We start from the raw sequence: 14022 nt of genomic DNA on the forward strand, positions 1-14022 counted from the left end.
ATAACGTTTTTGTTTTGGGGGGGGGTTTTGTTTGTTTGTTTGTTTGTTTTTTGGTACTGGGGATCAAACTCAGGTCCTTGAGCTTGTAAGGCTGGCGGCAGAACCACTGAGCTAAATCCCCAGCCCTCCAATAAGTTATTTTTTGATAGGATTGTTCACTCTCTAAAAACTTTTTTGTGATTTCAGAATGTTCCTATTTTATAGTATCCTGTTCTTGTTTCACTGTTAAAACTTCTAGCTCTCTGAAAAAACATTTGCAACAGTGACAGAGATTTTTATTCCTGGCCAAGAATGAGAGAAATGGAAGGTAAAACTCACATACCAACTTCTTTAAAACACTGGTGATGAGAAGGTTATAAAGTATAAAAGAAATGAGGGGATGAATGGGCTAATAAAGGGGAGAAACATTCATGTCTTTTGGGGAATGGTGCCACCCTTTTCTGCTCCTTTTACAGTTTCTTTCCAATTGCTGTCAACTGTCATGGTGCTGGTGAGTTTGTCATTTAGCATGCCAAGTAGGTTACATAATACTGGAGGTTGTGTGGCTGCCACTCTGGCATCTGTATTAGATCCCACAAATTTGTCCAGCTCCTCTGAAAGGGAACATCTGATGTACAGGCATTCTGTCCTCAAACAAATTAGAGGATAACAGGATAATAGTACTACTGGCTTCACAGAATACTTTTTAAAAGAGATCTCTCTCTCAGACGGGTGTGGTAGCAAACACCTATAATCCCAGCACCGTGGGAGGCTGAGGAAGACAGAGGTCAAGCTGTAGCCCAGCCTGAGCAATTTATAGACTAAATAGTTTAGATCTAGACTGTCCTCCCAAAGCCTCATGTGTTCAGAGGTGGGCCTTTGGGAAGGTGGTTGGAGTATGAGGTGCTATGTTCAGTGCATTAATCCACTGATGTGTTCTCAGCTGAACTGCTGTTAGGAAGTGGGGCCTGGTTGGAGACCTGTCACTGGAGATGTGACCTGGAAGGGTATCTTCCTCCCGGCTTCTCCTTTCTCTTTCTGCTTCCTGGCCACTATGACATTAGCAACTTTCCTGCGCCAGAGCCTTCCACTACTATATCCTTCCTGCCTTAGAGCCAACTATGCACTGGATCCTTTAAAAACTATAAGCCAACACAAACCTCCCTGATTTAAATCGTGGGTGTGCAAGGTATTTTGTCTCAAAGACAAGAAAGGTGACTAAGACACTACTTAGTAGTGAATCGTGTCTCAAATCTTTAAAGGGCTGAAGCTTAGTAGCTCAGTATAAAGGCCCTGGATTCTATCCCCAGCACCACTAATATATAAATAAATGAACAAATAGTGTCCTCTTATTATTTAGAAGAATTAATGTTAAGTCTTTAAACATCTGGTAAAATTCATCACTGAAGTCATTCTGTATTGGGCCTTTTATGATGAAATACTTGTGATTACTAATTCAAGCTTTAGTTATTATAAATCTACTCAGATTTTATATTTTCTTCTTTGAATCTTCTTTTGTAAGTTCTCTTCTTCCTGTGAGTTCCTGTCCTCTCCCAATGTGGAGGTTAGGCGAAGTTTCTAGTCTTTCATGTTACAAGCTTCTTATAAATGCCAGTAGTCCTTTCATATTTAAACAGGGAAAAACTAACTAGAAGTTTTGAACACATAGGAAAAGTCTGTCCAGTGTGGGCATCTGTAGTTAGGATGGAACTCCCAATGCCACCATTGCTGCACTGCTTGAGTTGGTCCAGTTCCCTGGAAAGGAGTGACCCAGTCCTCTACTCAGGGCATGGTAAGGGTGGGGTGTGGGGGATAAAGGACATCCAGCCAGTGTTCTGGTACTGACTGGGAGACAACTGGTGATATCACAGCATTAAACAACTCTCAGTCTAAGAATTTATTCTCCTGTTCCACATAAGCCCAAAGCCCATGCTTTATCCCAGAAAAGTAACCTCCTGTTTTCCTCCTGGGGAGCATGAGTCTCTCTGCTCAGCAATCTGCTCTCTTCTGGAGCAGACTTTGAAGAGGGCATCCTGAGTTCATACCACTCTCACCTTCCTCTTAATGCCACCAAAGACACTGTGAATGGTCACGTTGTAACGCCCAGTTGAATTGAATCAGCATGGTGTGGGCACGGAGGATCCACCTGAGGATTTTTACCAATAGCCATAAAAAGAGAACTGGTGGGGAAGACCTCTTGGTCTGTTGATTTTCTAGGAGAAGCTTGCTGCAAATGGTTTTCCTGATGCAAACTAAGCTATTCTTGACAGAGGAGGAGCTCAGGGCCTCGCCATCACTGGGAATAGCTGCAGTCTTTGTCAGGGGAGCTCTGGTCTTCACCATGAGCAACACTTTCCAGCTCCAATGTGAGTCCCTCAGCTTGGTACCACAAATCCTTTATCTCACTGGCATAGGTTTTCTGGCTTCCACCACTGGCCTTTGGGCCTTCCAGGTGCAGATCCTCAATACGGACAATCAAGAGAAATTGCCATGGGCTCCAGGCCACTGGCTAGACTCACGTAGGACACTGCCTTGGACGCTAAGCCTTTAGGTGGACTTGTGTGGGAAACTGCTAGGATCTAGGCCCTAAGCTGGATCCTTTGGGCCTATAGTGTGCAGTTAATCTCTCTTGTACTCCTTTGCATTTGACTTTTTGCATAATTATCACAGAATAATCCTATCAACTATGTGTTCTGTATTTAATGTATTCCCTTGCCAAAACCCTGACTACAACAGGCATTTGTGCCCCAAGGGCATTCTGCTGTGTTGAAAGGGTACATCTCCGTTCTCCCCACTGCTGGCTAACGTGGGCATCTCAGGTTTGCCAAGGCTGTTACTATCAGCCCATCTGCTTCCCAGCTTTCAAAACTTGATGGCTTTTGTGTCCTTTGTTGTCTGTGTTTGTCCTTGTGAGTCTATGCCCAATTCCTTTAGTGTCAGTTTAGTTTGGTTCTAAATAGTACTTTGCTCAATCTGTCATGTGCAACCAAAAACCTGTTATTTAACTCTTGAATTTCTCTCAGACAGCACTTTCCTATCTCAAGTCACCCATTGCATGGTGTTATAATCATTACTGCTCATTCCTACATTTTCTCATTAGACCCTTGTTCTCAGGGGTGGGAATATCGGTGTTCTAGGAACATGGCATGTCTGCGGCACACAGCATTTGGGTTGGCTAACGCCCTGCCTGAATCCAAATATGTAACATGGACTGCTTCTCCATCTGGGAAGCACCTTGGGCCTTCAGACCGTCTTTTCCAGGACACTTGCTTTTCTACTGATAGCCTGAATGGAGTTAGCCTAGATCGCACATGGACCAAAACCCAGGGGAGCCTTGATGTTTCCGATGGAACTGGGTGCCCCAGGGGAAAGACTGCTTACTTCCTGAATGGGGTGTGTGGTGAGAAGGAGCAAAGCAGCAAAGGCCTGTAAGAGAACACACTCTTAAGCTCCACTCCACAGTCCCCGTCCTGGCACCATTCCTTTCTGACAGTGCGGCCTCAGGCAAGCTCCTCCACTGCTCTGTGCCTTAGATTTCCTCATATGGAAAATGGAAACAATAATAGGATCTAACCTTTCGGGGATGCTGCATGGATCAGAGACACACAGTACGTGCATCACAAAGCTTAGTCACAACCACTACCACTGACGCTGAAGAGCACTATCCACAGGAGAAAGAGCACAGAGGGGTTTCAAAAACACAAAACAAACAAACAAACAAACAGAGAACAATAGTCTTCCAACATCTCCACAGCAACCATCTGCCAAAAGCTAGAGCTGTGGGTGAAGCAATCTAGATCACATGTAAACCTCATCCTGATCCACATGATGAGTGGGTCTGGGATTTCAAACAACCCACCCCAATCCAGCCTTTCACCTGGATGAGTGCAGAGAGCTCCCCCAACTTTCTTCAAATGTAAAGAAAACCTTGGTGGGACTCAGTGAAATGACTTACACGACCTCTACAGATCCCTAATCTGATCTGTGCAATGGGGGCAAAACAGTGTACCTGTCTATCTTCTGGGACATTTTGAAAATGACAGTTACAAAGCACTTTCGAGATACTAAAAAAAAAAGTACCATGAGTGGAAGATATTAATAGAGTTGTGGGCTACGGAGAACAACTCTGTTCACACTCATTTTGCGTGTGTGATATATATCACACTCTCAAGAATAACTCAGGCTATTTTTACATTAAGGTTGTATTGTAAGCTCATTATTACTAGGTCAGCTACCACCTCTCTTTTGTCTTTCTCATAAATATTCTCAAATATGACTGGATCAATTTTAATTTGTTCTGCCTGTCACACATCTACATTCAAACTTTTACCATCTTTTGAACCTACAATAAAAACCCTGAACAAGAAAGACCTAGAAAGACTTTTCTTACATGCTATTGACCACAAGGTCCTAAACAGCCCATTAATTAAACATATACACAAGCTCTTTTATTCTCAGTTTCTTGGGGACCATTTTTGACACAGGTGAAACATTTACTAGGTAAGGTAGACTAGAAACTGGCCAGGCTCCTTTATTCTTCCTTGGTCTCACATCCTCTGCCATGTGACCAACCAGAGCTCCTTCCGCTAAGAGGCGGGGTCTGGACTGTCCTCCCCTCTTGCTTTGAGCAATAAAAGCTGTCAGAAGGTATCGTGTGGCAAGTTCTAATTCCAGGCCCCAGGAGGCTTTGCAGCGTCTACACTCTGCCGTGGGAGCACTTTCTCTCCCTGTGAGCAAATGGCTGGCCAGCCACAGGATGACAGACAGTGCAGACCACAGCCAAGTCTGCCCAGCTGCCACAGAGACAGGACAGAGCCAAGCCAAAACCAGCCATGCTGCACACCCAGCCTTCTGCTGAGCACTGGCATATACAGACGTGGTCATACAAGGATCGGTCTCAACTGCCTACTGCACAGCAGTGGGAAGAATGAATGCCTGTTGCTCTGAGCCACTGAAATTTGGGGTGGTTTGTTATGTGGCATTACGGAGCTAACAGATAACTAATAACCCAAGGAAGCTGGGCATATCACCCTGCCCTGCTCTTACTTGGCTGCTGCATTTTCCCTCCTACTTTTGAGCAATACATTAGGGATAAAAAAGGATAGAGTTTCTTGGTTTCATCTGTAATCTTTAACATAGGATGACGGGCAATTTTATGAAACTAGTGTCTGAGAGGTCCCTTTAAGAGTGGTTTCCATGGCATCATTCTGAAAGTCTTAACGAAAGTTAAAGCTAACATGCCCACTCCTTTAATCCACACAACAGCTGTTGTAAGATTATTACTTTCTAGTTTATAAATGAGAGGAAACTGAGGCTGAGCGAAGTTAGAAGAGCTTCTCAAGGTCTCGCAGTGTAATTGGCAAAGAGCTGTAATTCACACCCGGGCAATTTCACACCAAGATGCGGGCTCTTAAGTGTCACGCACCCCGCCCGTCTCCTAGATCCTGGTACAATGGCTGCACGTCCACGTCTGCACACGGTTTATGGCATCCTGCATTCACTAAGAGCCAGGCTTACCCGAGCCGGAGGCAGAAGCATAGTCATCGTCATCAATGGGGTACACTCCTGATGCGTCTTCAATGGAACTGTTGTCAAGGTACATGTCTTTATCAGATGTCAGCTCTGCTCTCTGAGGAGGGAAAGACAAGGAATTCAGGACGGTGAGACACCGAGAAAGGAGCTTTTGTCATCCTGTTCAGGATGAAACAGCAGTGAGCAGACCTCCTCTTCTGATCCTCTGAATCCACCATGTCTCGTCATCCGCTTACTCAGGACACCCCGACAACTTGGATTTAATCAAGGGCCAACCACAGACTAAAGCCCCGGCGGGAGGCTTGTGCAGCCTAACACAGCAGAATGAAGACAGCGTGGAGGCCTAAGCATCCTGGGCTTATTTTGTTCCACCCCACCAACCTTAACTGAGTTTCACTTGTCCCGCTGCTAGTTATCAGACATCTCAGGCAGTTTTTTGCTCACAAGCGAGGTTCCTTTACTGAAAGAGTTACAAAAACACCCAGATTGCTTAATACTTTCTTGGGGAAACATATAAAGGTGTTATGGCACTTTAGCTGCAGAACCACCTGGAGCACCGAACACTCGCTCACAGGCTCAGCTGTGCTCAGCTTTAGCACCATAGATGAGAGCGCCCTGGTCGCCCAAAGCTTTCTGCCATGGTCCAGATCCCGGCAATGCCAGGCACGGAGCAGTGTCTGTGGGGCTCACCTGCCAAAGCCGAGAGCTTGTTGCCAGCCCACTTCTAGGGCTCAGTGGCTTAGCAGAGCCTTAATGACAAATACAGATAAACCCGCAAGAGTGCTTTTTTAAAAAAAAGATTACTGGCACTTGGTAATAGCAAATCACAGGCTTAATATGAGAAGGATCAGTCACTAAGTATACCAGTTCCACAGCTCCTTAGCTCTTCGGTAAGAGTGCAGTATTAAAATCAACCTAATCCTGCCAAAGGAGTAACTTTCATGAATTTGAGCAGGGGTAGAATTTTTTTAAATGGTTTCAGTAAATTGATATTTTACCAGCAGCATCTCAGACTGGCAGCTTCTAAGCATAGTTGGTGTTTGGAAACAGGCAGCAGTCATTATCGTCCTATTTTTAAAGATCAAATTGGATGTTTGTTCTGAACAGGAATTATACAAAACGTTTCCCTTGCTTATGTTGGTTTTTCATGAGATTTCCACTTAAAATAAAACTTGGTTTCAGCAGTGACTGTGGCGGAGCCTTCCTGGGAAGACAGGCAGGTACAGTCTTGGGAAGAACAACAGTGCTTTCTTCTCTCAAGTTTCAGCAGCAGGCTTGAGAGGCTGGAACCTGTAAATCTGAGCCCACCTTCTCCAAAGTATGGGAATCACTTTGTTTCGATGGTCACACCAGTGTATACTGAGGACTGAACTCTTAGGGACCCCTGTTCCAGCAGCCCAGCCTCTGGGCAGAGTGGCCAGGCCACCCTGAGCCAAGAGCGTTCTGGAACCTTTCTGCCAGAAGCTGTCCAGCATGATGCTGTTTCCAAGGCTACAGCACTCCAGACCATAATTCCCAAAGCTTGCAAACCGTATCTAAAGTTCAGTGGCTCTTATAAACAATTCAACCCATCTGACTGTCAGCTACCTAGAAAGAGAAGACCACACAGCCAGCTCTCCTTATCTATGTCTGTGGGCCCTACCTCCACGCATTCAAACCGTGGACTGACAATATTTTAAAAAACTAAGCCAGTACTGACCGTGTGCAGATTTTTACTTGTCATCACTCCCTAAACACTACAGTGTAACAACTACTCATGTAGCATTTATATTGTATTAGGTATTGCAAGTAATCTAAAGATGATTTAAGAGGACACACGTAGGTTACATGAAAATACCAGGCCATGTTATATAAGGGACTTGAAATACTTGAGATTTGGCGCCCAGGTAAGGTGTGAGAATCAATCATCTGTGGAAACCAACATATGATGGTACCTCATTCATCTTCAACTTAACCCACCCCCACGTCGAATCATTGTGCCTGGTATATATTACGAGACCAATAAACAATGATTGGGTTGAACCATCCACTCCTGCCTGAAATGCACTGTCAGCCTTGCCGCTACCAAATCTTGTCCTGGTTAACTTCACCAGAAGACCTTCTTTTTGACACTGTCAAATGCTATTACCCAGCATTTATAGGTCCCCTAGCTATAAACTCTGCCATTTCAGATTTTGTGGCACATGAGCAATTTACGACACACATTCTCAAACCATTATTTCTAATTGTTTAAATGTATTTGTCTTGCCCCTCATTGAGAACAATTTATCGATGCTGGTCTTGAGTAACCTGTGTGGACTTGTTTTCTATCCCTTTCAAAGTGCGTGGGTACACAATGAGTATTTATCAACTGAGATTATATAAACCAAGTTGGCTTAACTAACCTATGGCTCAGGTTTCAGAGTTGACATATGTCCTAAGACCTCCAGAATTCCTACAGTTAAGGTATCTCAATTGTAAGCTACCAGACCACCCCTCCAAAGTCTTGAACAGTATCTACTTAAGTAACCCAACTCTGAAAAGGAAGAGAGAGATTCCTTCTACATTTTAGAAATTGGTTTCTCTTTCCAAATTGGATAATTCTCATTTTCTTCGTGGCTCTATCAAAGAAATCTGATGTGGCAAAAGTTAACAGTGAGAAACTTAATCCTTCTGTGTAAATTAAATGTTTAGTCATTAGATGATCCAGTTGTCTGCACGAACACATCTGTCACACTAACAGTCAGGTAGGCCAAAAATGTCTTCCAGAGACTCTAAGCCACCTCTGACAACCACACTACTAGCCAGTGCAGCAGGCAAACTGACCCCTGAAGAAGTTGCTGGGAGGCCAGTGCTACTGCTGGGCTTGGGGTGGAGATCTGGGAAGACTGAGAGAAGTGATCTTCTCCCTGACACAGTCCACGCAGGGCACCAGGGTGGTCCCAGGGCTGATGGGATGTTTCATGTGTTTGAGAGCAACAAGAATATTGTTTTTTGGGCTGGGGATTTACCTCAGTGGTTCCGCCGCCTGCCTTGCAAGCGCAAGGACCTGAGTTCGATCCCCAGTACCCCCCCAAAAAGAATATTGTTTTTCCATCGTTCAGTGTAGTATTAATAATTCTGACATCAAACTAAAAAAAAAAGTTATCTCCTACTATGATTCCCAGGGCACCAATAACCCAGTAATGAAAGGGCCCTTTGCACTTTCTAGCAGATAATTCTTAAAGAATATCTCCACTGTCTTCTGAAAAACAAAACAAAGCACAACACAAATCTTTCTAAACAGGACAATCTCTACATAGACTCTATACTGTGCTGATAAGAGAAACTCTGTGAGTAAAGAAAGACATTAAATGTGCACCAATGTTCCCTTTGAATAAACAGAGGTGCACCTCTTCCAGGCCATGAAAAGAGGTGGCTCAAAACTATTCTTTTACCTTTTACACCAGCCACATGTACTGGTCTCACTGTGCAAAGAATTCAGGAATGATACACACTCTGAACACACTCACTTGCTAACAGGACAGCGTGAGGGGACAAAAGCAACTGCAAGAAAATGCAGAGAGGCACAAAACCAAGAGCTGACTATAGGCTTTCATAACAGGGTTGTTTAATTTGGGACTGACCATGGCTGGGAGGTGGTGCCAATACTGTTGGCTAACAGGGTTGGGAGCACAAGTTGGAAGGAAAACAAAGCTGGTCTTTCAGGCCTTTCTCCCTTGGCTGATGCAAGACCTGAATACAGGAAAGCAGAGGGAAGCCCTGGAAAGCAACTAGGTTCCACAGAGGGGAGAATCTACTGCAGACAAAAATGGAGGTTCCACTTCCAGGCCTTCAAAGTCCAAATTCTCAGGAGGACCCCACAGTGCCCAGGAGGAAGTGAAGATACATATTTCTCTAACTCCACTCCTCCTCCTCTAGCCCCACAATTTCAGCACCCTTATCATGTTGGGCCTGGACCATACTAAGACCTCCTGACCTGGCCAATGCCCAATTCCTTAACTTTGAAGTCCTCTGGAGAAGAACTGTCCTTAAACATAACCACATCACACCTCTCCCAAAACACACGTCACTGGTTCTCTAGGATGGCATGGAAACTCCTCAGTCTGGAAGATGCTTTTCTACTACATGGACTAACTTGTGTTCCTAGGTCAGCTGCTGCTACTTCCTCCACCCAAACCCCAGATCCAGGACAAGATGCCACAAGAAAACCTGGCAACATCAATTTCCACTGCACAAAAACCTACAAGAACATCAGCTCCTTTAAAAATAGAGCAAGCAGTAGTGAGTTAGGCCTTCAGTACACGGTGACTAAAAACTAGATCTTCATACAAGAATTAAGCCCAATATGGTGTTTGTTTATAATGAAAATAAGGGCTGGGGATTTAGCTCAGTGGTGCCAACCCCTGACTCAAAATCACAAGGACAGGAGTTCTATCCCCAGTCCCCCCACCAAAAAAATGTCTAAACAATACAATGTTCAAACCACCATATAAAAATCTGCTACTTATATTTCTATCTATTAAGTAAATATTTTCTAAATGATATAAAGTAGTGCAACCCATAACAGTTCTTCAAAATAATTACAGCTCAAAGCATCAGGCATTAAGTTTACTTTAAGGTTTCAAGTTGGGTTAACAATAAATTGAAACAGAATATTGAAAGTATATCTATATATTGATACCCCACACTCAAACTGACAGAAAACTAGCCTTTTAACGTAAAAATACCCATGTGGTCTGGTAATATGGTACATTTCTATATCACATCAGAGAAAACGAACACCGAATAATGCCACTGACTTTCAGGACATAGATTCTAACCAGCCTAGATTTAGACTTAAGATTTAACTTTTATAGTGATTACAAAGCACCAAGCAGACTGTAACTTTGGATTATCTTTGCATAGGTGACAGTAGACTATTTTATTACTAGCTAGTACCACTCATAAAGGAAACAGTAATAGCTAAACATTTTTCTGTCTCACACAGTCACTCGGAAAATGACATGTCTGTCCTAAAGCTAAACTTGCCCATCCTTTGGTGCTCAGCTACAGCCCACAGAAGTACGTAATTTCATGGTTTGACTGGACATCCTAGGTATCAACATTATCTGTATGTCTCAAAAATGAACAAAGAGACCATCGCAGTGGCAAAGCAACTCAAAGTTATTTGGTCTTGTTGGTGACCAAACTGGAGCCCCAAAGCTCTTGACCCCCTAGTTCTGGGCTGTTTCTGCCATACTGGCAAGTTGTACAACATGAATGACATCAGACCGTTCCGCCTCAGGTTCAAAGGGATTAGCTGTAGCTAAGGCTTAAGTGTTTATGAGGTGCTGGGCATTTTGCACTACGTGTTTCATAAGCACTGGCTCATGTAATCATCAACAATCCCCACTGCAAACCAAGGAGCTGAGCTGGGATGAGCTCACACAGCTCAGGGGTGGGAAGTCTACCTAGTGTGCCACATCTGTCTCCCTTTTGATTCACCCATCTTCAAATCAAAGGTCCTGGGAAGAACTGCGGAAAGGAGCCCTGCTGAACTCTGCTGGGTGGGAAGGCCCTGGGTTGGGGAAACAATGCTGGTGGGGGGACCTTTGAAGAAAGACCTTTCAAACCTGTTTTCAAATATCTTTTATAATCATTAATCAAATTCATTTCCTAATCCAACAAAGCTCAAACAAAATCTCTCAGAAAATATTCAGTGCAATAATCATCATATTACTTCTCTGCTTTCCCATGAAAAACAAAATCATCCTGCCAGAGGATTATCTGGCTGCTCCTCTAAACTCTTACATATGATTTAATTTAATCGATATCGTGCAGAGAGGGTGCCTCACCATATGTATGCTGGCTATCTCCGGCTACAACACAAAACTCTTTTTTCTTCTTCCTACAGTGTGTGTTAATATTGATTTTGCAAAACAATGCCCTGGCTCAGTGAGTAGGTTGTTGGGTAAATTTATAAGAGCATCTCAGATCCAATGATCCAGAAAGATCGTATATGCTATTTAACTGTATGATGAACTTTCTCCCACCCCCAAGGGTTACCACACACAAAACAGGATGTCTTGCCAGTTTCATTTCTTAACCTAGAACTTGCTAACAAATAAGCTGGCCCAATAACACAGAGTCACTGGGAATAAACTCATCCACCGGTAGCCATGCTCCCAGTGGATCATTCTACAAACCCTGCAATCCAAGCTCCTTGAATTTCACAAGCCACCATCCCATAAACCTTCACTGAATAAACCAAATGAAAAGAACCTAAACTTCGCACCCAAATTCTTGATACATCTCATGCTTTGTAGCCTAGGATAATTACAGAGGCAACTACTTAAAAGCAAAATATCCCAACAGGAGAGCAATCTTACTTGCTATCTTTTTGTAACTTCTGTATTTTGAAAGTTGTGACATTAGAAAATTAAACTAATCAATTCGGTTTTTTTTTTTTTCTTTAAACACCCTTCCAGGGCTAAGGCTGTAGCTCAGTGGTAAAGGATTTCTCTAACAGGTGAAAGGCCCTTGGTTCCATCTGAAGCAGTGCAAAAAATTAAGCAGTCAAAACTAAAATACACTTCCTAAATTAATTGACTTATTGCTTCTACTAGACAAACAAGTATTCCCCCTCAGCAGCAAGCAAAATGACAACCAGAGGGGAAAAACAAAAATATAAGCAGAACACACTGCCAAACTTCTGTTTGTGGCAATGGGTTCAGATTGCTGATCCAGAGAGAGAAGGGAAGCAACCTTTGCAGTGAATTCAATTTGTTGGCAAAAAAACAGGGATCTACAAGGCAACATATACTGAAACGCCTTGGGGCTTTGAGTGAGATTATGTTCAATATGCAGGACACACAAAAGGAAAATGTTCATTACTTACAGATGTGTCCATGTTGTATTTTTTTTTTCCTTTTTTGGAATATCAAACAGGGAAGCAAGAGGTTTAGAGCTATGTTATTATAAGCATCGCTGCCTCTCCCCCTCCCAAGCTACAATATGCCGGTATTTATTTTGCTATCCATATGACCACAGTTTAGACTAGAGTAAAAATAGAAGCTATGTGAGCTGAACCTGAAAAGGCCCAAGTGCTAGAGAAGGTCAGTATTAATACAATCTAACTGAAGTAACTGAGAGGCTGTTTCCTGGTTGGACTTTGGCAAAGGGCGGGGGGGATATTTGGAATTTACTTCTTATTCAGAAGTGTTTTGTTAGAAACTGCCATCACAGAATAGATTCCAAGGCAAGCACAGGAAGCCAACAGGCTCTGGTTTAGATTTTAATAGTTCACTCTGAGAGTTTTCAACTGCTCCAATTCTAAGCGCCCCCTACATTCTCCACCTTATATGGAGGCTGACAGGACACCACAGGAAGCTCAGGGGACGGGAAAATGGGAATGACCTTGGCTCTAAAGGGCCGGCCACACCATTCCAGGCTGCAGCTGATGCTAGGAAAGAAGTAGGCTCTGGGCTCTGTCAACTGAGCCAGGATTCAGTGAACTCAGCTAGAACTACATTTGAATGTCGATAGGAACCATGTATTAGAGTTTAGATCTCAAATGTCCCCCCTGAAGTCTCACATTTACAATGGGGCCTTGTCAGAAAGGGCAGGCAATGGGGGTGTGACCAGGAAGTATGTATTCTTGTCCACAGCTCCTGCCTTCTCTCTGCTTCCTGGCCACATGGTGTGAACAGATTTCCTTCCCTAGGCCTTTTTACCGTGTTGCTTCTGCTCTGGAGCTGGCTAATCATGGACTAAACCCACTAAAGCCATAAGCCAAATTAAACCTCTCCTCCTTTAAGTGGCAGGTGTCAGATATTTTGTCCCAGTGCTGGGAAAGCTAACACAACATGACACTCTATACTTCTAGCCTGCAAAGGAAAGCCCTGACAATTTAAAATATGCCAACTTATAGAAAGAGCCACAGACCCTTTGGAAATCACACTGGCAATATGCTTTAAGCAACTACACAAACCATTACACCATTGGAATGGACTTTATTCTCTCAAGAATTATCTTAAGGAAATATTTTAAAAAGAAAAGTTGCAGTGTGTACCACTGCATCAGTGCAAAAGCACTAAGTATAGGGGTAGCCATGCATGAGGTCTTACTATGCGTGACCTATTAATTTTCTCAAAATAGCCACTAAAACTCATATGCCCCTAGAACAATAAGGAAAAGTGTTTATGATACTACATTTTAAAAACATGTTATAGAATATTTTCTGATATTACAAGTATATTAAAATTTCATATTCATCTAATCAAAAACTGAAGGACAAAGGGAGATTTTAGAAGAAAGGGAAACTGGTTAAAGTGATGGGTTTATGTTGGCCCCTTTCCTAACTGGTATCACTGTTACATTTCTAAGCCATATGTATTTCATACTTCTGTGCACATAAAGGTAACAAGACCAATGAGTCAGTCACACATGGCCAGGGCCAGCTTCCACGTAGCAACAGAACAAAGAAACTTCTTAAAGTCAATCTACTACTTCCTTAGCAATTAATAGGTTCCAATATTGCACGTGTGCTTT

General features: G+C 43.2%; 1 protein-coding gene across 1 annotated transcript in view; it reads right to left on the reverse strand.

Moving 5' to 3' along the window:
• Window positions 1-14022, reverse strand: part of Sdc2 (syndecan 2) — a 103246-nt gene that overhangs the window by 13225 nt on the left and 75999 nt on the right. The window contains exon 2 of the mRNA XM_010619588.2: window positions 5497-5608. Within this exon, the coding sequence (XP_010617890.1) occupies window positions 5497-5608 (112 nt within the window). The remainder of the gene's footprint in view (window positions 1-5496; window positions 5609-14022) is intronic.

This window comes from Fukomys damarensis, unplaced genomic scaffold, assembly GCF_012274545.1.
Source record: "Fukomys damarensis isolate Sample0158 unplaced genomic scaffold, DMR_v1.0_HiC HiC_scaffold_5, whole genome shotgun sequence".
NCBI lineage: Eukaryota > Metazoa > Chordata > Mammalia > Rodentia > Bathyergidae > Fukomys > Fukomys damarensis.